The sequence below is a fragment of the Diaporthe citri genome, assembly GCF_014595645.1.
Source record: "Diaporthe citri strain NFHF-8-4 chromosome Unknown scaffold_6, whole genome shotgun sequence".
In the NCBI taxonomy this organism is placed as follows: Eukaryota; Fungi; Ascomycota; class Sordariomycetes; order Diaporthales; family Diaporthaceae; genus Diaporthe; species Diaporthe citri.
Window position 1 is genome coordinate 3740044 of NW_025064851.1, and position 23915 is coordinate 3763958.

Consider the following 23915-nt stretch of genomic DNA (forward strand, 5'->3'; position numbering starts at 1 on the left):
TGGAACTCGGCCCATGTCATATCGAGAAAGTCGAGGAGATACAGACATACATAGACCCTACCATTGCTGAGGCGGTGCCTCTGAGCAGGGAGCTAAGCAGATAAGGGGAGCCATCCTTGTCTTGGGTGGTGATGGGCAGGTCTGGGGCGCCCAGAAGGCAAGCTGACATGCTCAGGGGTGACAACTTCAGCCGCGAGCGAGGACATGGGTCGGCGGATGTGAGCCGCAGCGAGTGGGTCTGGCCTCAAAGACGAAGGGAGCCGGTAAGACGGGCCAAGGTGCGTGCAATTAGCAAGTGCACCGGGGACAGGGCAAGAGGCTAGATAATCCCAACTGTTTCGAATGCGGTCTAACGATGACACGGATAATCGTCGATGACGACCAGCGGGAGCTTTGCTGGCGGGAGGTCGCTCTACAAGATGCACGGCTGTGGGCGTTCGACGTTACGAGTAAGGATACGAGGCGGCTGCCCATGGTGAGGGAGTAGCCACTCGAGCGTTGATCGCACAGACACCCGCGGTGACGATAAGTGGGTGGTGGGCAAGGCCCACACGGCAACCGGTTGGGCTAGGTCCCGAAGCTTCTTGGAAGCGTCGAAAGACAGGGGCGAGATCAGATGCCTCAAAGACCTTCCAAGAAGATAGAAGTGTGCGCCCACGCGTCGAAACCTGTGAAGATTAGCTGACACGAGTTTCAGTGAGGGACAAGGCCCAATCAATAGATGACACAGGGTAAATTTACTCTGTCAAACTGTGGGATGAAAGTTTGCCAACGGACGAATACCACCCACGTAAAGAGGGCGAGGACCCTCGAAATAGCGCCCGTGCATGCCGTTCGGGATGCCCTGTGGCGCTCCATGTGAAAGACGGTCGCTCTTTCTTCGCGACCTGCCCAACCACCCGCGGGCTAGGACGGCGTGGAGAGAAGGCCCTCCCCTGGTGGCAGAGACACAGAGAGCGAGCATGGGTTGGCCTGCCCAATCACGGGCCGGAACCAAGTGCTCGGAACAGCAGCACGTCGTTATATCCCCGCCTGGGACATGCTGTGCTCCCTCAGGAGGAGGAGGGTGGTAGAGAGGGCTGGCTGGCCCTCCCGGGGAGCTCTCGGAGCCGTCGGCTGGCGCACGACATGCTCGATGCGGGCTCTGCGCAGGAAAAGGCCTATGTTGACGGATACCACGAGGCCAGGTGTGGTCGGCGTGGTGGGTCGGCCAGTACAGGTGAGGACGATAGTGACTAGGTTCCTGCAAGGCTCGGCGCTCATGCAAGGAAACTGTAAATGATCGCCAGGCCGCAGGACCAGGCCGCTGGCAGACCGACTAACGCCACGCCTTTTCACAACGGCATATCCTGCAGCTTGGACGCCCCCTCCTTCAGCGGCTACGCTCAGATTTTTGCCCCTTTGGGCGTGGCGGGGGGTACCAGGCGGCGCCACCTGGGACCCTGTCAGTGAGCAAAAAGATACGTCCCCAGAATCGTCCCAAGTTGCTGGCTGTGCGCCTTGTAACCTTTCGTCTAAAGTCATCCATAAAGGGCAGTTGATCAGATATCAGAAACCATCTCGTGGGAAGGCCTGGAGTGGAAGTCTGTTTTGAGACGCGCCCGCAAGGCAGACTCGAGAGTCAAAATGGCTGTTGCGCACGCATGTCCAAAACTGTGAAAATCATCTCAAGGGGCAGGCGGCTGGACGGCCGGCTCAGCGCTCGGACTGGCTCGCTCGTCCCAGGCCCACCACCAACAGAAGCAATACCGGTCGCGGGTGCACCAGAGACTAGAGTGAGTGAGAGGATGGATGGGTGTGTAGGTGATCTGCAATGAGGAACAGCATCGTATCTCGGTCCAGCGTGCTGGCCTGCATGAATTGATCGTGCGTGGTGTGGGGCTCGGGGCCTGAGGGAGGTCGGTTGAGGCTGTGAGATGTGAGATGTGAGATGATGACCGCAGGCACGCGCTGCGCTGTTGGGTTGGATCGATGTCAATGTCGATGTCGATGAGGGAGGAATGGACGACGAAAGGACAGCAAAGTTTCACAATAAGGTTCCGTCGCGATAAGCTCACGGTGATTTTCTCCAGGATCAGGTCCAGTCAGCCGTGGGTGTGGACACGGCCAAGATTCGGGATGCACCAGCATCCACCCTGGCAGGCCCAGTTGGCTTTTGGACATGCTCGCTTCGGTTTCAAGAAACAGCCTTCCCAGACCAGCCTCGCGTCACTGTCGCTCCATCCGATTTCAGAAGCAGGAGGGCAGTGTATGCTCGCCGTCCCTTCCGTGATTCCGCGGATGCCCTCACTTCTACGTTGCCAAACCTTAGCATGCACAGCCAGCTCGGTCCGCTTCGCATGGGAATGCATTGTGGGAAGAAGGGAGGGGGTTGCTTGACGGCCGGCCCGGTCGCGAACATGAACTTGACACGCCTCAACTCGAACTCGGGTCTGTACGAACACACTCGCTCGCCCACCAAGGCTGAGTTGACTGTCCAAATGCGAGCAGAAGCGTGGACACAACAGCCCATTGGTGGTTCGCCCAGTCACGACAGGGAAGCAATCCTCTCTCCCCTCCGACCACCACCATTACCACCGGGGGCGGCTGAGTCTGGTGGATGGCACCATCGCCTCGCGGCCGATTCAGCCTCGAGTGTGACGTGATAGCTCTTGGTACAGTAAGCTGAGTGTACGATCTCCCACTGGGTCGGGCTGCTATGCGCAACGTATGTGGGTATATCCGCGCTGGAGCACGTCTGTAGGATTTAGAGTTTGTTATGAGTCCCACCCTCCCAAGGCTGTCAGAGGGCCTTGACAGCCACTGCAGCGTATCATAATCCTTCCGGCTTGCCATCTCCTGCAAGTCATCTGCCCCGAGATGACCGAGACCGACATTCTCGATATCTGGACAAACCGACCCATCAGCCGCGAAAGCGGGACTATTGGCATTGAACAGGTTGCCAAAAAAAGATTGTTCCCAATAGTTGGACGAGATATGAGAAGACACAAGTTCGCATTTCACGTCTCTCGCTGACGTTAGTTCCTTCAAGGGCAAATCAGACGGCACATGTCTTCGCGGGGTGAGGGCTCCCCGGTGTGTTTCAGGATGGTGTAGCGTCCTTGTAGCTGAGTAAGGTTGAGCCCCAGGTTGAGCCCCAGACTGCCACCTACACAGATATTACCTTGATCAGACGCGGGGGGAGGTGCTACACGGGAAATAGGCGAGCCAGAGCCAAGGGCTAACTGGCAATACTAGAAGCCTGCGGCCCTGGGTAGCATCGACTCCGACTGAACGCTGGCGCATGCACGCGCACATACTCACCAGAGTTTATATATAGGATGTTGATCGCTGTCTGTGGAGTAATTTCCATCTCGCATCAATAAGGAATAGGCTCGGGGCGTTCGGTCGACGGCGTTGCTCAGGCCCGAAAAGAAGGGCTCTGTACGCAAGTGGCTGCCCATCCCGGGGCGCCGGTGCGTGATGTAGGGACGGTTCGGCGTTGGCGACGCCAAGAATGCCTGATAAACATCAAGAGAAACGTGCAGCCCAGGCCGTGCCGTGCCTGATACCGCTGCGCTTGTCGGCCCAATAGTCCACATCGAGTCATTGAGATCGTCAGGAGTCCCAGCCCGCCTCGGCACTTGGTTGAGCACCCCGTGCGCCGCCTTGTGCGCAGCACGAGGCTTGGTGCCGTCTGATTTTGAATCTCACGCTCTAGTTCGGGCATCTGCTCGGGACCGGTGGCAGGGCCAGGCCAGGCACGGCTTGTAGCCAAAGCTTGGCTCCTCGACGGACCGACCGAACCACCCACACATGGAGAGCATCTGCCGGGGTGATAGCGCCATCTCTAGGATATGATCTCATCGTTTGGGCCTCTTGCACCCCAGCTCGAATTTGTTTCAACCACCAAGCCCGTCGCGGTACTGACACTGTTTCGCCCCGTTTTCTGACTGCCCCCTTCAACCGCTTCGGGAAACTCATGGCGACATGCTTCAAACTTCAGATCCAAACATCGGCTGATATATCTCCGATGTGCAGCAAAACCATTTCCTTGCCTAATTGGTCCTCCATGAAGGGGGGCGGGGGATCCATGGTGGACGTTGCGCGCCCGTCTTGGCGGGTGCAGTCTGCCAGGTGTGGTGTGGTGTGGTGTTGCCCGACAACGAAGCATCCGAAATGCCATCGCCTACCTACTACAGTATGCTTCTGGGCTGGTTGTGCCTGCGGTCAGCAAGTGGATGCTACATATGGTAGCAAGCCCCTGCGTTGCGAGACACATCAACCGACCCGCTGTGTCACTTGCCAACATGCACTGCCAATGTGAAGCCAGTCGGCGTTCAGAAGAGAGCGCGTCGTCTCCACAGTCGAGCCTCAGAACGTCGCTCAGTCTAAATCCTGCAGATCTTGGTCCAGGCAGCTGGCGGCCCGAGGACTGCATACGCACACGCGGTCATCACACGAGTGGGTCGGCCCCGAGTCCAGCCCCTAAGTCTCACTCGGACCGCAGCCTCTGTTGTGTTGACTGTGGCTAATAGCGTTGTGTTTGGGATTTGATTGGCCCCGAATCGGACCTTGACGGATTGATTCCACTTGCAGTGGTGACTGAGTGAGTGTGCTGACTGCTGAGGGCGGCCGCTGCTGTGGTCGTGATGGCAATCTCAATGGGCGGGCCTGGGCTGTGTAGCGAAGTTTATCCAGACGGTCAAGTAAGTGCCCATGGGAATTCCACGTGTGTTTATCGGACCCTCTGGGAAGTGATCGTCCGTGATACAAGGCAGAAGCATTATGTGCAACCTTCCCTCTTTTGGACTCATCATCAATTTCCTCTCCCCGCCCGGTCTGGGGCAACCTCTGGCGAGCCTTTGTGTTGAGGAGGTGCCGCAAAAACTTGCAGCATCTCTCACCGTCTTATGCTGTCCTACCATCTTCTGCAAAGTCTCCGTCTCACTCGGAACATTCGGTCAGCTAAGCACTCCGACGGCCGAGCACAGTCACAACTGGCAGCTCTGGTCCGACACTGGTTAGTTCTTGGTACAGTCCAGTTGTTTTCAACTCGCTCCTGGGCTCGTATTCAAAGCGGAGTTCTGTGAAGTAATGAGCAGAGGAGGTGACGCGCTGGAGAAGAGTTTCTGATTCCGTCTCACCTAGCTGACTGCATTGTACCCGCAATGAGACTGTGCCTGGTTGGACTTGGACAGGCTTTCTATTGCCGTCTCGGACCCCCATCTCACAGGCCGGGCCCTAAAGCCTCGTGTCGCGAAAATGGCTCAGGGTGACCGGTGGTCATTCTGCTGACTCTAGGGTGATCAACTCTCGCGTCCGCCAGCCAAAGACGTGTAACTGGGGAGCATGTTGGCTTATCATGTTTTTACCAGTACTCATAGCCAAGATGGTAACTACCGAAGTATCCAACCTATCATGGCTGCTTCAAATGCTTCCTGTGGGTCTCGAAGCACATTTCGACCCGTTCTGTTTCAGGCCGCAGCAGCAAGAACTGGTCTATCAAAACCTTCCAGCAGCGTGGAGAGCGGTGATTCCACATATCTGGGCCCCCACCCATACCGAGCTCGCAGCCTCTCCGTATATGAGCTCCTCTGAAGGTCGTGCTTGATCTATTTCGCTGTTAGCATCATGTGGGATCGGAGGCACTGCATTCATCCCCTGTCATTTTCGCCTGGTGGTTGGCTACCATGCATGGCAAAAGAAAGAAGTCTTCTGTGTGCCTTCTGAAAGTATGGCCTAAAGAGTGTCCGAAGAGCTCTACCAATACCTGCAGATGGTGGCTTGGTCTTTGATGGCATGGAAAAGCTTCTCATGCCCAGGATCCGTGGCATTCGTCGCAGTGACTCTTGCGGCGCTGAGTACTTGACCGAAGACTGCATGTCCAATCTCGCCAGCAGCTCGAGTGACGGCAAGGCAGACGGTGCAATGCACATGGCCAGCGGCAGCGGTCCGCGAACTTGTCTCTCTTGTTCCTCCCTCGCGTTCCATATCCCTCTCTCACACGCCTTTTGCGCCATCGACTTATCCGGCCCGAGTGAATCTGGCCGTGCTATCACGTTCGGTCCCGAGATACCTTGTCTTCGTGATTCTTGTCTGTCGAGGACTGTGGCTTAGGGCAGTAATTTTGGCGCTTCGTTCACTCGAAATGACGATGTCCCCACCATCAGCCCAGTCTTCCGGACTTGAAGAATCGGCAGTCACTCACGGAGCAAGGCTTCGAGGGTCATCTGATCTTGCTGGCAGATGTAGGCCAAGGTGTCAGATGCTGCAACTCCGAGGGGAGCCAGTCCGTATCAATGCCCAGATCTGCGGAAGGATTTCTGAATCTGGGGCAGTGAGATGGCTTGAAAGCCGCCGAGTCCAGTAGGAGATAAGATGGGCATCCACCACCTGCTGTCATGTGAGCCAACACGCTCAAGGATAGGCTGTGAGCAGTCGTGGAAACAGAAACGGCTTTGTGAGCCCTTCCTGTTTTGGCAGATCTGCCCGGACTCGACCAAAGTAGGCGAGACGAAACAGCTGCATGACCGACATTCTAGTCCACCGAGACTATCTTCGGCACCGACGGTCCTCCTCCTTGTCCGACAATAGACCAGCTGGGCAGCGATAGATGGCATACCTCGTACGAGACACGGCCGTAATAGCGTTGACGGGGACGGATAACACAGGAACGACCGTCGTTTTGACTCGTTTTGCTTCTGTTGGGCAATGGCGCATGAACAGGTCGGTGGAGACGATCGCTGTCCGTTGGCGTGTCCGTCGTTTTAGGTGATGTCCCACACTGGCGAACACCCATCGGCCCAGAAATGGCTCTAGAGGTCTCACCGCAAGCGGTCTCTTAGCAAGGAGCGATCCGGGAATGACCTCTTGCTTCTTTAAGCGATGCCCCACAGTTTCGGCGTCGTCTGGTAAGAGGTCCGTCATCTTTGTCTGATATAAGATCCTGCCTGACCTCCCTGTCCCCTACCCTTCTCCGTCTTGAGGCCTGGCTGGCGCGAGAGAAATATTGCTTACAATGGCATTTTCCACGACCATTCGGCAACGTGCTTGATCCCGGCCTGCTTGGTATGATTGGGTGCTTTGCCGACGACGTCTACGACACCAAGAGAAGGATCGATTGTGAAGCAGGGAACAGCAGGACCTCGACGAACAAAGGCTACCCACAGCAACAGAAAGCCCGATCGTGGACCATTTCGGGAGTTCTTTTCGAAAGGATGGCAGGAAGACCTTGAAAACGGCGTGGAAGATGGCCAAGCGGTTGCCAAAGAAGGCTCCCTCAATACTTATGAAAGAAGGGACGGAAAGGAAAAGGCACCGCAGGTGACGGCATCATATGAAAGATCCATACCGGGAACGGAAGGCGGAGGTCGATGACATGCGTGGGATCATTGATACCTATCCTCAGGAAGGGAGATGCCAGAGCGACAGAACCTTCCAGAACATCGGACGTGGAGACCATGACATCTATTCGATTGATGACGAAGGGCTGTGCAATGGATGCCACTAGATCATGGAACCTTGGGGAAGAATACATTTGAGCCCGGATGAATGTGAGAAAGAGAAGGCGATGGACCGCGTTCTGTGTCATGAAGGTCAGTGGCCTGCCGTTCGGGAAGGTGCGAAGCCTGTGGACACGGAAGGCAGGCTCAAGGTCAGTGGGGGGGCCACTTCCCTCCCATGATGGTCACCTTAGAGGTATGAGCTCTTCTGAGTGAAAGAAGGTCCATAATGCCTCTGGAAAGCCAGATGACTTCGATAGACCGACCTGACCCAAGCAAAAAACCGGACAACAGCCGTCGATGTCAGTTGCAACATCATCGCGGACATTCAACAATGGAGAAGAGAGGCTCAGAAGAGAAGAGAATTTTTGAATAGACTTCAGTCGGATGGGACTGCGTCGATTGCCTGGGTCGTTGAGAGCTTGTGTGCTGTCCTGCAGCTGGCGAGAGGCGCTCTTGCCATCGAGAAGCGCAGCATACCTAGGTCGGTACAACTGACGGATCTTCAACGGCCTGACTATGGCTAAGGTAGGGAGAAGAAGCACCATTGTCGCGACTGTCCGAGGTCATGTCTATACCTCACAATGGACCCAATGGCAGACCAATACATGGTATTCAGATCATGGACAGGGAGACGGGAACTGCGGTCTCAGGAGCATAGCAAAACTCTTCCAAGGCACCATGGCAAAACAGCAGTCTACCCTCAGCGGCGCGTCGCAGTATGGACAGGAAGCCGCTACGGAGCGAGCATGTCAGCATGTGAAGGTCTGAATTTCCCTTCGTTGGGATTCAGCACTGATTGCGCATCTCGGGACATGGTGAGCCCTGGTGCCCAGACCCAAGCATCAGAGAGGTTTCTCATTCCAAATGAGAGGAGACGGTCAGGACTCTGACGGTATCGGCGTAAAAATCATCGCCTGGTCCCAAGACGGAGCTACCATACACATCCGATGCCCGAGCTCCTTCCTTCGATTTCCATGCAGCTGTGATCCTTCCTTCAGGGGAATGACAGTAATGTCAGCACAGTCGCAGATATATTTGATGATTTCATCAGATGTGAGAAGTGGTTCCAACTCAAAGGGAAAACACCGAGATATTTCCCCCTCCAGACCACGAGGCGTTATCTCAGGCTTGGAAATCAAGTCCATGATGCTATCACGACGACCACACCACCGCCCATTCGCTCACCGATCACACCGGCCTGACCTGACCCGTCTGAAGTCACGACTAATCCGAGCCGCCTAGCCCACGCCACAACCGACTGATAGCATGATGTCACGCCCGCTAACTCCTCCCGCACCACGAAGGACTTAACCTTGAAGCCTGCCATCCTCAGCCGGACGTCGGCGGAATGGGTGGGCCGGAGGGGGCGCTTCCAGGGGAGAGAGGGTCCCGCTAGGCGTGTCAGACGGACCCAGCCTCACTCACACCATCACCTCGCCGTAAGGTGGGAGGTCAGCACTTGGTGCCTGCAGATGCGCCACACAAACCTCCCTTCCCATCCGCCCCTGCCTAAACACCACTGCACACATCAGACACCGGTCCCGATAACAGAATACGCGTTCTAGACCAGACATGCAAGTTAAGATTCCTCACTCCCCCTAGGCATCCACATGGCTCACGCCCGCAGAAGCCCGCGCTGTCACACACACGCACATACACACACATACACACATACTTCCATACAACCACATCACAGACATTCACTTGCTCACCGGCTAAGGTCGGATGTCCGTCAAGCACATGCCATCGGGGCAGTCGGACGCGAGACATGATCATTATGCACTGTGCTGTTGATGATGATGTCGACGAGCGAGGGATCCATCCGCCCTTTCTGTGGGCAAGCTAGGAGGGAGGGTGGTTGTCGTTTCGCGCTTGTTGGGCTTGATGAACGCCCACCCGGCCCCCAATGGCCCCCAAATCTAAGCTCACCACCCTTTCGATGTTTCATAACGCGCAGATAGTCACGCGGACTGAGAATACGCATATTCGGCATCAGTAATGGCGTGGTGTGCGCAGTGAGGGAGCCAAGTAAGAGAAAGAAGCCCTGGCCATGTCACGGTCGTCACTGGATCATGTATCAGTTACAAGCCTCAGTACCTTGGAGGCTCCCATCCTCCGCTGGTTGCACCACATGATGGCAGACCGACCGCCGTCCAATCAGACGTTAAACACGAAGGTGAAGTTGTCAGACCTTCAAGGTGAGCCTTCGGATCGCTTTTCGGTGTATCTTTATGAGCTAGAGTTTAGGAAATGTGTGTTGGGAGGGGGGGGGGCGGCAGTGAACGACAACGACGAAATGCTCCTGCATGTGAAAGAAACATGTTTATGAGCTTGAATCGTATGTGGTGTGTGTGCTCGGCACATAATTCCGTCTGACCAAGCCGCCCTGGTGTAAGGAACCTCGGGTGAAGTCATCGCGGTAGGCATCACAAGCGCATGCCTTGCAGGGGCCACGAGTAGTCTCAAGGATAAGCATCTTCATGCGTCAAGAGAATCACCAGATTCTGCGAACTGTCAGAAGATCAGAGCTTGAAATGAAACAGAATGACATTGCTGCTATCGAGCCTTTAACGATGTCGACACCTCGATCCCTCTCAGAGTTGTTTTTGTGGTTTTGTGTTTCATTTTTTCTTTCATTGCTTTCCTCTTCCATTACTCGGGAAGACATGCTGGACTCGTGGTAATCATCTTCGTAAAAGCATAAGCCATCGCCGTTCATTACTCACAAAGAAAACAAATAACAATAAGAAAAGCATTCCATAATCGCCCAAGTGAAGTATGACTGACCTCAGTCTCCACCTTCATCTGTCGATATGTGACAAGCACACTGGCCTTGAGTTCATAAAACGAGTGGCTTATGTGAGCCGAAACGCATGGTGCTGAAGCCCAAGGTCCTCAATCACTCCCATGGGAGCTGGCGCCCGGGGCGTTGCTGCCAACTTCTTTACCACCAACAACCGCGGTCTTGCCGCCTGTTGCCTCACTGGAAACGCTGTGTGTTGTTGATGCGCCGTTCGCTTCGTCCTTCTTCCCTTGCGGCTCGCTCGAAGACCCTCGCTTCTCCTAGGTCTGGTCCGTCGTGCCACCATTCTTGTGGGTCTGCTGCTTCATGTACCGCTTCTGCTGGTTCTGCTTCGATTTTTGGGCGTATCCAGGCTCAAACGTTCGTCGTAGCTCGTGCCAGTACTCCCAGTACTGCTGACCAGTAGTGTTCGGTACCTTGGGCTTGGGCACATTCTTCCTAAAAATCGGGTTGACCACTGGGGCTACTGGTGCCAATGGTGGTGGCACGGGTGCTCCGTGGTTTGGACTCAACATGGAGGTAGGGGGCACAGGAGGTGCGAGCTGTGGCATCGTGGGTGCCGGGAAGCCTGGAGTGCCGTTGAACGCGGGAGCGCTTTGATGTGCTGGGTTATTGCACGAGGGAATTGTTGGCAGCTGCTGGTGGAAGGCGCCCGTGAAGTCGGAAGAAATCGGCCCAGACGTCGACATGAGTCCTGGAGAATGTGCTAGTCCTGGTAGGGTCACTCTAGATGGTGGTGGCAGGAGTGGTAGACCGGGCATGGTCCCAGGGCTTTGGATACCTGGAGGAAGGTTCGCAGTCAGGCCAAGTCCGGGCGGAGGTGGCAAGATAGGTTGAGGAAAGGAGCTGTTTTGAGGAATCAACGCCGAAGAGAGCTGAAGCAAGCCTGGCTGTGTCAGAGCCAAGTTTGTCAGAGGGCTGCCGAAGTTGGGCAGGGCGTTGTAACCAAAGTTTTGCGATTGGATGCCCGTGCCAAACTGTGCCTGGGCAAGCAACGGTGAGAAGAAGGCATGATCGGGAACAGGAGCCGGAGCAAGTCCGCCTCGCTTCTTTGGAGAGGCACTGTGGTCATTGGCCGACGAGAATACCTTTGCCGCGGGATTGAGCGTTGAAAATTTCGACGGACGATCTGGTTCGAAGTCTTTCGAGTCAACATCTCCATGCTGGATAGTAACGGGCTCGGAGCCAATCTCATCTGATGTGCCAGGTCTGCTCCTCGATTGAGTGCGGGTGCTTGGTCTCGAGCGTGTTGTAGGAGATGCGTAACCCGAATCGGATGAAGTGTGATGACTTCCTTTTGGCGGACATTTCTCCTCAATATGGCGCCGAGGTGCAAACTCCTCGTTGGAAGAGTACTGCGCGCTCTTCTTGGGTGCAAAGGAAACTATGGCTGGATCGTTCAGAGCAACCATGTCCGCTCGATCATCAGTCAATGCCTCAGCATCGTATCGAAGTCTGCCGAGCAAGCCCTGAAAGCGTGACTTATCCTCAGGGTCAGGACGACGATTGCGCCGCGGAGATGCGTGCTGGGAATTGACAGACTTGATGGCCTCGTCCCTCTCCATAAGCTGGTGAATCTCACGCTCCTTATTCTTCTTCGCTTTTTCACCTTCAATGAGCTCCTGGTCATTGAGAATCTCCACATTTTCAGGTTGGCTGGGCGAGTGACTGAGAGACCTTCGAGAGCTTTGGAAACCAGTCTCAAGACTTCCCAGATATTCATCCTCGGAGGTTAGATCGAAGGACAGTTCGTCTTCGGCGGTCTTGCTTTGGATGTCGGGCCTCTGCCTAGGAAACATGACAGGCTGGAGCTCACCATATATTGTACCGCGGGAGTGAGCAGCTCCATTGGACACAGCAGCCGAGATGATGAAGGCATTGGCAGGTCTGTTCGGTATCTCTGAGAATGGATGGATGCCGAGGATGCTCATAGCTTCTGCATCCCGACCGAGAGAAATACCGCTGTCGGCGTGTCGACGTAGAGTCCGTTGTCTCGCGAGATCAGACAAGGTCCCGTTGACATCCCCGTGCTCTCTGATTGAGTGGCACTCTCCATCATCTTCGACACAGGACCCCAATGAATTCGGAGTGTATGCATCGTGCGGACCCAGCGGCTCGGAAGGAGTACTGTCGTCAACAACGTTAGGTCCGGGACGCTGACTGCGCCAAGTGGGTGAATTCATCATTTCAGCAACTTTTGTGCAATATCGGTCAACGGCTTGATGCATTGGTGGGACGCCCCTCTCTTGACGTGGGTAGGCGGGTGCACTCTGGGTGGAAAGCGGGTCGACGTTGGGTTTGCTATGCACTCGAGTGTCGATGGTGAGCTTAGGCCTCACAAAACGCGACATGGCAGTATTGCCCTGGATTTGCTGCAAGGCAGACATCTCGCTTCCTGCTCACGACGGGATCCCAACACAAGCTGCCACGTTGTGTAGTCGAGTTTGCTGGTATGCTTGGAGACTGTCTCAAGCGGTGGGCAATGTGGCGGTCCTCAATTAAGGTTGCTTGGCCGCTTCTTGCAACCACAACACGTCAGTATCAAGGCTTTGTAAACCAGAACGAACGCGCGAGATCGTTTTGGAAGAGTGGAGTAGTCATGGTGGTTCTAGAGTGGACACTCCTTGCGGCATTGCGGCAACTGCCAGAGCTACTTACAGCAGATGATCCAGCTGAGTTTTGACCCTGGCAGGTGTCAAGCATCAAACTCTCGCTGCCAACAGCGAAGGGAAATAACCTGTCTGAAAATTGGCAGAGGCGAAGTCGGCTGAGAACGAACAGTATCTGGAGTTAGCGACAGATCGATGTGACAATCCAGAGTAATCGAGGTGGTGTGGATGGGTCACTGACCGAGAGCTGAGGAGACGAAAAGGCTTTGCTTCGGGGCGAAAGGCAGCAAGGCACAGTCGGAAACGGCGAAATAAGTAAGTCGAGTGTGAGTGAGGTTCGAAGCACCAGCTTTAAGAAATTGAAACTTCCGCTCAAAAACGCTGAAAACGACCTCGGTGGACCCTGAAGGAAGAAGAAGATACCCTAAACCTGCGCGGGCGATAACCAAAACCGAAGGCCAAGTCCTGGGCTGTGTGATGAGGTGCGATGGGAATGGAACGGGCGTTGCGAAGGAGTCGCGTCGACGAGACGTTCGGGAGAGCTCGCCTGTGCCCAACCGGAGAGGAAGTCGTGGGCTGGGGCGGTCAGTCCTGCTGGATGGGAAGCGACGATGGGGGGCTGCTGCTTCAGAAACCCATCCTCCTTTCACCAAATGTTTCGCAGTCGCTCAATGCGTCAGAAAAGGTCATCAGTCGCTAGCAACAGCTGCGACCGAGGTCAAAGACCAAAGTGCTGGGAGGAAACTGGGGCCTCACTTGCGACGCATAGGTGATCTGGTAGTACTCGCTCGGAGCTTGTCATCTGACAGTCTCGACAGGCTGTATGAAGGAATAGCAGGCGAGGATAGGAAAAAGGCCATCACGTATCGACTGTCATATCCTCCTACAGACGGCAACCCCATTCGCGACTGCGTTCTTCCAGGAGGTACCAAAGCAATATCTGGCACTTGCCATTTGACGTACAGCTTGCATGCCTCACATCCCCGGAGAAGTCCGCCAGTTCTTCATCTGATGTGTGAAAAAGGGGAGGCGACAGCACAACATCACAGTTGTGTTTGAAGTCCGGGGTTCGGTCAGTCTTCCTATTTTGCATATCACCGATGCTTCAAGTCGGCTGAGGAATGCTTCCACAGAGGGTGGGAAAGGCCAGAAGAGACAGGACGGTCTCGTTTCGTATTTGATGAGGTGACAGAACGCATTACCACCAGAACACGCCGCTTGAAGTGAAATAAATATGAACACATACTCAAAAGAAGAAAAGCCGACACCTAGAACAGGAACATCCGGGTAGTCTCACAGTCCCCTCAGCCCGCAAGCTGCTTTTCCCCGGCTATAAATCAACCTACATTTCAGGGCTGTGGATCCATCCATTCCCCTCTGTATTTCAACAGATTATGAGTTTACAGGCGCTCCACTGCCGGACATGTAGGCAGCGAAAGATTTCTGCGTCAGAAGGGGGGGAAAGCAAAGTCAGCAAGCTGTCTCCCAAGTACTGTTTCGCCACACAACTGGGCTGGTGACCAAGACTTACCGCGTTCCTCGTCTGGATGAAGACCGTACCAGGGCCAGTGAATTTGCACACCAGGCCCTCCCCAGACGCAAAGCCCGAGATGATGCCACCTGACGCGACCCGCTCCATCACGTACTTTGTGTTCCAGGCCACCAAGTGGCCGTTGTCGACGATGTACTTTTCTCCCTCCACGAGCTGTCACGGCTTTGTCAGCGTCCTGCACCTGAATAGGAGATCGTGGTTTGGGGGGGGGGGGGGGTTTAGAGGCGGCTCGCAAACTCACATCCTTCCTGATTATGGCGCCGAAACTCGTCAGCCACAACAGGCCAGTCCCGCTGACCTTGTAGACCCACAGCCCCTCGCCGCTGAACATGGCCTTGCCGAGCCCCTGCCTCTTGTACTCCTTGATGACGCCCTGCGTGCTGGCCAGGTACCCGTCGTGGCCGACGCTCCAGCTCTCGCTGCCCGAAAGGCGCAGACTGGTGACGTCGCCCAGGAAGGGCGGGCCGAGCAGCAGCTCCCCCGGGCCCGTAAAGGTCGAGTGGCCCATCTCGCCGCCGGCGACGAGCTTCTTCATGCTGAACTTGTACGCGCCCTTGAGCGTGATGGTCGGGCTCATGGCGATCATGGTCCCGGGCTTCGCGCTCAGCGGGCACCCCATCGCCAGCTGGATCGTCAGGATCGTGTTGCTGTCACGGTGGGCTGATGCGGTACGACCCGCCGTTGAAGGTGCCCACGTCGTCCACGATGGCCGACGCCCCTACGAAGTGCCCGGCGGGCGGTGCCCCGCCCACCAGATTCGAAGGGTTGCTCGTATCCACTGGGGCCTCCTCGTCGTCCCGCTCCGACTGGGGCGGCTTCTCGGACGGGTAGTCGCCCTCTGGGGGACCGGCATACTGGGGCGGCTGAGATGACTGCTGGTTGTGAGTGAACTGGGGGCCGTGCTGGCTGTGGATTGAGCCGGTGGAACTGTGGCGCATGTGAAGGGGCAGGCTCATGTTAGGAGCCGGCTGCTGCTGCTGCTGCTGCTGCTGCTGCGGTGGTGGCGGTGAGAATTGCTGGGGAGGTGGCGGATAAGACATGGGGCTGCCGCTCTTGGGAGGCGGCGTTCCCGCGGCAGCCGGCGGCGGAGGATAATTCCTCTGCTGATGCTGCGCTGGAGAAGAGCCGTTGGGCGGCGGGGGGTAGAAGGAGGTCTTGTTCGCCGGTGGCGACATGGGCCCTCCTCCGATGTGCCCAAAGGAAGTCTGGTGGGCGGGTGCGGACATGGGCGGCGGCGGGTAGTTCTTCTGCGCCGCGGACGGCGGAGCTGTGTCAAGGTCAGCTTTGGTGCTGGGGACCGTGGCAGATGCTTCTGATGCTCACGTGGATAGTACTGCGACATTTTTGCAGGTGAGATGTTGGTCGAAATGCAGCTGGTAGTCTGTCAGCGAAGCTCAGAGAAAAGAAGTGAGACCGTCGTCGCCGGTTGCACCACAGCTGATGGATCACCGGAAGCCCCGCACTCACCGTGGACAGTCGGCGTGGCAAGGTCTGGTTGAGGAAAGCGGACGGTGAGGCTTGCTTGGGCATACGCTGCTGTGTCTGTATGCCAGCTGCGGCTAAGACGATGCCCTCCGGGATCACAACTGCTGGGTCTAGTCGAGAGGGGATGATGAGCAGGCGGTGGCAGCAGAGGGGTGAAGTTGAAATTCAACGAAACCCCAGCGCCATGAGACGCAGCGAGGCGCGGTTTGGAGTGGCCTCGCAGCCTCCCCACACACACCCGCCGCGGGAGGATTTCACCTCGTGGATGGCGCCGTTCGACGTTGCAGCGAGCAGCGGGCTGCAGCCAACAGCTGCACCATGTAGAAGGGAGACCACAGCAGGTGTCGCCGGGGCTGCTAATAATAATCCAGGCCCAAGCTCCCAAGACAGGCAGGGCACACGGGGGCCGTCCAATGGCTGTGCCGCGCAAGCTCTGGACTCGGGATGGTGCAGGGGGTGAGCTTCTTCTGATCGACCTTGGAACCTTGCAGGCCCCTCATGCCGGGGACAGCTCGGCGCTTACAGCCTCGGCGGCTACAGATTGCTGATTGGCATCCTCAGGAGAATCGTCTCGCCCCCAAGACTCTTGGGGATTGAGGTATCTGCTCATATCGTCTCCTGAGCATTAATCCCATCTACAACAGCGATCAGGATGGATTCTCCACAGCTCACGATATCATCCGCTATAAAACTGAAGCTCCATGACCACTGCAGTCCCACCCTGGGTACCGTCATCGCTGAACCTCGCTCCTTGTCTCCGTGCCTCTGGATATCAGACTGTGCTGGCTGCAGCTGTGAGGCACAGCTTTCAAAACCCTCCACCCCTCCGTCGATACCGTAGCACGCCAGCCGTGTAAGCTGAGAGGTTGCATCTCACCAAGACAACGAAACAAAGGCACATCCTGGCATGGCCGAAAACCAGAAACCAGAAAAGTGTTCACTGCTCCGTCAGGGCCGTTGGGTATTATGCAGAACCTATCACCCGTCTCGAGAGATTCATCAACAGCAGCGTCGCCGTCACGGCTCACGGAATACACCATTTCCACCTCAGCGGCCGCGCATGCGTTGGTTGGTCGGCTCAGTCCCGGCCCGCGTTGTATTCTCTCTCTCTCTCTCTCTCAGATTGATCCATCACTCATACTATCCATATACGTTCCTGCCAGGGTGCCCTGCAAAAGCTTGTCCAAGGCTCGAATCCTCCGTCTTTGGTCTTTAACTCGGCATTGCTCCCCACCACACTCAAAGGAAACAGACACAAGGAAACAGGACACAAAACCAGTGCCAAAGTACGCTCAGTAGAATGCCTCCCACACACCGTAATTTTTGGTATGCATGGCAAAAATCCATCTCAACCCATGTTACAAAAGACCTCTCATCGCAATGCATAAACACTCGTATCGTGGGTAGTGATGAACGCCCGGACGCCATACCTTTCTCGTGTTTTTGGGTATGCCCATGTGCCCCAACGCCGTCCCGCAGTCCCATTACCATCCCAAATTATGTCTTGACCTCCGCATGGAGGTTTGCATCATTATAAAACCATAAAAGAAAATAAACTCCGGCCCTCGATGCTTCCCGGCGACTGGATAGAAATTATATTAAGTCATGAATGCGTCGAACCCAGTCGATCGTGTTTCCACCTCCGCTTTCCATTGAGTCTGTCGACAGGCTGGCTTCTTTTGGCTCAGCCGCCAATTTGCGATGTCGGGATCGAGATCAGGCCTCAGGAGCGGACAGTTCACTTCTTCCCCGGGGAGGCCACCCCGTTAGAGTGCTCCTCTTCCTCCGGAGATGTAGTTTCTGCCGCCGAGGCCAGCCCAAGATCCCCCTTCTCCGTTGACGGGTCCGCCGGTGTCGTTGCCTCTGGTGTGGTCTTCTTGGTCAATACGCTCGCCGTCTCCGGCTCCTCGGGGATCGTCGCGAACTTTTGCAGCACTTGCTTCAGCGCAGGCCGCCGGATCGGCTTCGCGAGGAACTCGTTCATGCCCGAGTCCATGCAGTCTTTGACATTGCTCGCGTCAGAAAACGCCGTCAGCGCAACTATGGGCGCATTGTAGCCCATCTTGCGAATCAACCTCGTGCTTTGCAGCCCATCTAGGTTCGGCATTTGGATGTCCATGAAAATGACGTCGAACCGCTCGTTGCGCTCAAAGTTCGTCTTCACCAGCTCGTATGCCTCCTGCCCGTCCTTGGCGATAGTAACGTCGTAAACGTCCTCAAGCTTCAGCATTCTGCTGACAACCTCAATGTTGGTGTTGTTGTCGTCAGCCACCAACACGCGCAGCTTCCCCGCTCCCCGCTTCTTTTCCATCGCCTGGTTTATCATCGCCATTTTCTCATCATCGCTCTTGGGGGTTTGTGCTTTCACGGCCGCGAAAAAAGGCTGGCTTAGACCCACAAGCCTGGGCTGTTTGTCCACTACGGGCGTAGCCGTCGGCTTCGAGCCCTCGGCAGTCGGCCCTTCTATCGATTGGCGGCGAGTTTCGATGTCCGCAGATACCACGCTCGGCGGTCGTGAGCCACCCATGCTGCTGGATGCCGTGCTGGAAGGCCTGTATCAATTAGGTCAGTCCCCTGCGTCCTCCATGGCTAAACGGGGACGTATGCTCACTTTTCTTTGGTATATTTCAAGGGCAATTGCACGGTGAAGGTGGTTCCGACACCCACTGTGCTCCTCAGAGAGACGTTGCCGCCCATGAGCGTGGCTAGCTGAGAGCAAATGCTCAAGCCTAGGCCGGTGCCGCCATATTTTTTGCTGAGCCCCAGGTCCCCTTGCACGAAGGGCTCGAACACTCGTTGTTGCATGTGTTCGGCGATACCAGGGCCGGTGTCTTCGACTTCAAATTCGAAGAGGTATGTTTTGGCATTGGGTGGCGGCGGCGTCGCAGGCCTGTCCATGGTGGTTTGGTGAGTCCCAGACTTCGGATCCGCCGGGTTTATGGACAAGGCAGTGCCTTTCTGGACCTGCGACTGCACAATGGACGACGATGCGCCTCTAGAGCTCGTCGAATTCTGTGAGCCGGATCCCAGGCGACCTCGACCGCGACCGGGCCGGCTCGAGTTTCTCGACATGGACGACGCCCTGCTCTCATCGCTCGACTCTACTTCTCCCAAACATTTGATACGTACCATGACCTTGCCACCCGCGGGTGTGAATTTCAAGCTGTTGCTCACCAAATTGATCAGGACTTGCAAGATCCGGTGCTGATCGCCCCAGAGGCACATGTCCTTCAGGCGCCCTAGACCTTGAGGACCAACAGCCGGAAGACGCTTCTCTGGATCCTGGCGGTCTAGGTCGATTGGCCGACCATCAGGGTCATTACCGACAAAGTCGGCTGACAGTGTGATGCGGCCCTCCTTTACTTGTTTCTCGAAGATGGAAAGAATCTGCGATCGAATATCTGCCAGCCGAAATTCGCGTTCCTCTAGGCTTACTTGATGACCGATTTGGTTTTTGGAGAAGCTCAGTAAATCGTCGAGAAGATGGAGCAAAAGATCGCCTGAGGTATTGGTCAGCAGTCATGCTCTGTGACAGGTTTGGTGTCGAGCTTCTTTTCTAGGACAAAGACGGACCAGATTTGTACAGCGTCTTGAGGGACTGCTTGATCCTGACAATGTCATCCTCTTCCATGCACACTGCACACATGCCCATAATGCCATTCAGGGGTGTTTTGAGTTCGTGAGAGATGTTGGCAATGAACAAAGTTTTGCTCTCGTTTGCTGCTTCGGCTGCCTTCTTGCTAATTTCCAGTTCGCGCGTTCTCTCGGCGACTTTTTCATCCAGCGACGTGTACTGTTTAAGCAGTTCCTACAACGCTTCGAGTTAGTACTTGCTGGTGACGATTTTCACCAATGACTGTGGGGTTTCCTGGAGCATTTCCGGAGACAAATCGATTTGAAGGACAGCTTCGGGGTGAGACTCACATCGCTCATTTCGTTGAAAACCGTGGTAAGCTCAGTCAATTCGTCCGTAACGATGTGCTTGTGGCTTTCGACTTTGCCCGGAATTTTGAAGACTCGTCGATGCGAGTCACTTTCAGCATCTGCGAGGAGGCGTCTGCGGTGATGACGTCCCAGCTTACGCGATATCCACGCCGCCATGCCTTTGACAGACTTTTTAGAAGTTGTACCCGAGAGCATGCCCTCCTCGTCATACGTATTGAATCTCTCAAGGTCGTCATGGTATCCTGGTGGAGCGACGGACTTTTCGGTGGCATCTTTCAGCCGTCTGATCGGCATTACGCTCCAATGTGCACACGGAAAGACAAGGATCGCAACTGCGCCAGCAGTACCGAAAACACATCCGAGTAAAATCTTGCGCAGCGTGCTGATCGGAGCCGTGGCTTCGGAGCGTGCCTGCTCCACAACAACCGTCCAGGTGAAGAGCGAATTTTGTGGCCGGGCGAACCCGACCGACACATCAGTCCCTTGCTCGTTTCTCGTCCACAAACTCGAACTGGCATTGTTCACGGTCTCGACCTGCCTCGAGAATTCCGTCATTACGGCTGGATAATCCCGCAGTTTAAAAGGACGGTCGTAAAGTCCAGAGGCGTAGCTGTGCTGGTCATGCCGCCTGGCACCTTTGGGCGCTGGTATCGGTGGAAGTACAAAGCGCATTGGGACGTCCCCGAAGGTACCGAGGTCATCCGGCGTGTACGTCGAATTGCTCGACGGCATTGATGCGTTGAATGTATTTGACGGAGCCATTGGGCCAACAATCAACACGACACCCGTATCACCCAAGCCTTCTCTTGAACTCGTCACGTTCACGAGCGGACTTCCCGAAGCGACGATGGTCATGTACCCCAGGATGAAGCCTGACGTTGTTATTGATCTGATCGGCTAGGTATTGTTAGTAAAGGGTGACGCGAGGAGCAGGAAGGTGTGTCCCAGCTTACGATGGTCAGAGAAATCAAAGCAAAGGTCTCGTTTATCATGAGAGGACCTAGAAACAGGCCATTGTCTTGATTCAGGCGAACGCCAGAGAGCGCGTAAGCGGCAAACCTATTTGTGCTCGGATTGTTGGTGCTCGGCATACCCGTATCATTGTAAGTAATGTTCGGATACAGTGACGGCGGGAAGCCCCCGTCTGGGTCACCGAGAAACGGCTTGGTGCCATTGGAGTTCTCGTAGGGAAGCTCGATTCGCGGAGTCGTCCTGCCGGTGGCATTGAAGAGACCAGTAGACGGCCCCGTGGTGTTCCTAGAAAACACTTTGACTTGGTACAAGTTCCCTCCGCCAGAGCCGAGAGCACTTTGAAAATCAGTCCTTGCAGAGTCCCAGTTTTCGTCGGTCGTATTGCCTTGGTAGTATGTGTTTAGTGCTTCTTGGATCAATATCCTCGTGGATATAGTCGAACAAGTCGTTTGGACAAGCTGGACTTCGGAAGCGATGCGGGTGGCCTTGAGTGAAGCTGTCAGGGCCAAGCTGCTCGACTGTACTTGTATTACTGCAATTGGTCAGTTTTGCTGGCAACAGACAGCTCTCTTGGGGTGCGAACCAAAGTTGTTGACGAAGATCCATGTTGGCACGGATACGATGGCGAGCCCGACTAGTACAACGAGAGTAACACTATGGATCGAGTCAGTACAGAGACCTTTAGGCCAATCAACCCAGGAGCATATTAGAAACTGTAATTTAGCAGTCCTAGCGATCGACCTAGAACCAAGGCCACCACTCTCGTCCCTAACAACAGGGGCAGCGGAGAAACAGCCGGGCCACAAAATGACAGGCACTGGCGGGACAGCCCCGATACTTACAGCACAGCCAATTGCTCTCGGATGGCAATTCTCATCTTGCACCTCATCTGCGATATGCCCAGGCTATGAGGGGAAGCCTGCTGAAGAACCTCGCACGGTCTGCATTCTTTGAAAGCTCGTCAAGAAAGAATTTCCTGCCCGCAAAAGCAAAGATTGAAGCCTTTTATTTTCCCCCTCTCCCCTTGACTTTGACCGAAATCGTGAACGCCCGGCGGGGCGGCGGCAAACAGGTCGATGATGCGCGTTGGTAGACTCGACTCGTAAAAGAGTGGTTCAGTAGGAAGCTCAGTATTATCCGGTCATCTCCTGGCGCTGGGCTGGTGGGCGTAGTTGAGCACCGAGCCGACAATGTTCCGCCCTGGGATAGCTTTCGCAGTTGGGGGAAGCCGAAGAGCCAATAGACCAAAGCCACCACGGCCAATACCGCAACCACAACGACGGGCACGACCACGCTTACAACAGCCTGGTCGAGATGTCGAGATGAACAGTTGGGAAGCCGGGAGGTTGCGGGTGTGGATTGAAGTGACGGCGGGTCTCACAGCACGCGAGGCACGGCAAGCTGCAGCGCTGTGCAAGGCTCGTGGATGGTGAGCCCAGGCGGAACGGCCGGTGTACGCGTAGTTGCCTCGCTCCCGTCCCCGGGCAGCCTCGAGGCCGTGGGAAGGTGTCGAATTGGCGGGTCGACAGGCAGAAGGAAGCCTGGACTGACTCGTAGGGTTATTGTGAGCCGTAGAGGACTGTGCTGCAGGCGAGTGCGGAGTGAGTATGGGCGTGTGGGCTGGCGATTTTCAAGGGGGCCACAATGCGTGTGAAAGTGTATGTATGGCTGTCTGTGCCGTCTGGACCAAGGGTCCGCGGGTCCACGGTTGGACGGGGTGTCGATCGCTGGATGTGCGGATTTGTAGGGGCGGCAGTCCGTCAGTAAGCCCAGTCCGTTCCAAGCCAACCTGCAACACAGAAATGGGACCGGCTCGCTCTGGGGTTGGGTCGGAGGGAGGAGCGACGGCGGCTGTGTGACAAGTGAGTGGCCTCTAGAAAGGCGAGGCGTTCTTCTGGTTGGCACGGGGTTGGCGTGTGTCGAGGGCGAAGGGGCCAAGGGGACGGGTGCATTGGCAGGTTGGCACAGATGGCAGACTGGCAGATGGGATGAATGGACGGGAAACACAATTGCGTCCAAACTGAATTGGAATTGGATTTGATAGCTGCAGCTTCTCCTAGGGCTGGGGGGCCCCAGTCTTGGTCTGGGGGTAGGATCAGTACAGTGCACGCGGCGGGACCGGGGAGCTGGGGAGGAGGAGCACGGCTGGTGGACCGCGGGAGATCAGACCCAGCATGAAAGCCTCGAGGCTGCACCGGGCCCGAGGGACGGTGGAGGGCACGGTGGGCCGCCATGACTCTCTGTCTCCTGGGGTTCAACAGTGCTGTACGAGTAAACATAGGTATCTACTGGACTATTTACTATCCCACACGCAGCCTTCTCTGTCTCTTCTGTTTCTCCTTCCCTCATCCTGCTCCCCCCCAGCAGGCTACCGGCCCTTCGAGGGATTCAAAGAGACAGATCGGGAATTGCTGAGGACGATCGGCCCAATGTTCCAATTCTCCCTCGCCGCGGGCCCTCGCTGGGTCTAGACCGCGTCCACGTCCCACCCCAGCCCATAACACGCTAACCACCATTGGGAATATCACCCCCAAGACATCCAAGCGTCGCCGTGCTCCCGTGTTCTCACTGGCCCTGGCGCGACGCCCGCAAGCTGCCAGAGGAAGGAGGACACTCCCACCCATTCAGCCGTTTTGATTTGCCACCCGGCCCTCGGCGGGCAAAGACAGATCGCGTCTCACAAGATTCCTTCTCGGGTTTCAACCAGCAACTGCAGCCAGGCCCATCGCATCGCACCGCACCAAACGGATCCAGTCTCACCCTCACCGCGCGCCCTGTACTGCACAGGCGTGCGCACGGTACTCGGGCAAAACATGTATTTACAGTACCTAATAGACTAGTCCAGCATCCGGCACACTACTGTGTACGCGACTGAACCATCAGCCTGCAGGGGCCCCAGACATTCAGAAAAAGGAAAGGTTCCTTCACTCAAGCGAAATAGGGTCTACATTGCGCACAACGGCCGCTAGGACAACATAAAGACAAAGACCAAGGGCAAGTGTTTACCACGGACACCCTCGCAGGGACGGGGTGAGTGGGATTGGGATGCCACGCCCCTTGCT

The 23915-nt window shown here is 55.9% G+C and overlaps 3 protein-coding genes across 3 annotated transcripts; all 3 read right to left on the reverse strand.

The window, feature by feature from the left end:
- Positions 1–10550: 10550 nt before the first annotated feature.
- INS49_012987 (uncharacterized protein) lies at positions 10551–12677 on the reverse strand (the record flags this gene model as incomplete). The annotated part of the gene is made up of 1 exon (XM_043173689.1): positions 10551–12677. One exon carries the CDS (start codon positions 12675–12677, stop codon positions 10551–10553), a length of 2127 nt encoding a protein of 708 aa, XP_043022986.1.
- Positions 12678–14347: 1670 nt separating this feature from the next.
- Positions 14348–15793, reverse strand: INS49_012988 (uncharacterized protein; the record flags this gene model as incomplete). Its single annotated transcript, XM_043173690.1, has 5 exons — positions 14348–14377; positions 14431–14604; positions 14693–15076; positions 15147–15718; positions 15775–15793. 5 exons carry the CDS (start codon positions 15791–15793, stop codon positions 14348–14350), a joined length of 1179 nt encoding a protein of 392 aa, XP_043022987.1.
- A 1881-nt stretch (positions 15794–17674) lies between these two features.
- INS49_012989 (uncharacterized protein) lies at positions 17675–21730 on the reverse strand (the record flags this gene model as incomplete). Its single annotated transcript, XM_043173691.1, has 7 exons — positions 17675–18488; positions 18548–19436; positions 19510–19744; positions 19861–20778; positions 20835–21385; positions 21437–21507; positions 21696–21730. 7 exons carry the CDS (start codon positions 21728–21730, stop codon positions 17675–17677), a joined length of 3513 nt encoding a protein of 1170 aa, XP_043022988.1.
- Between the last annotated feature and the right edge of the window lie 2185 nt (positions 21731–23915).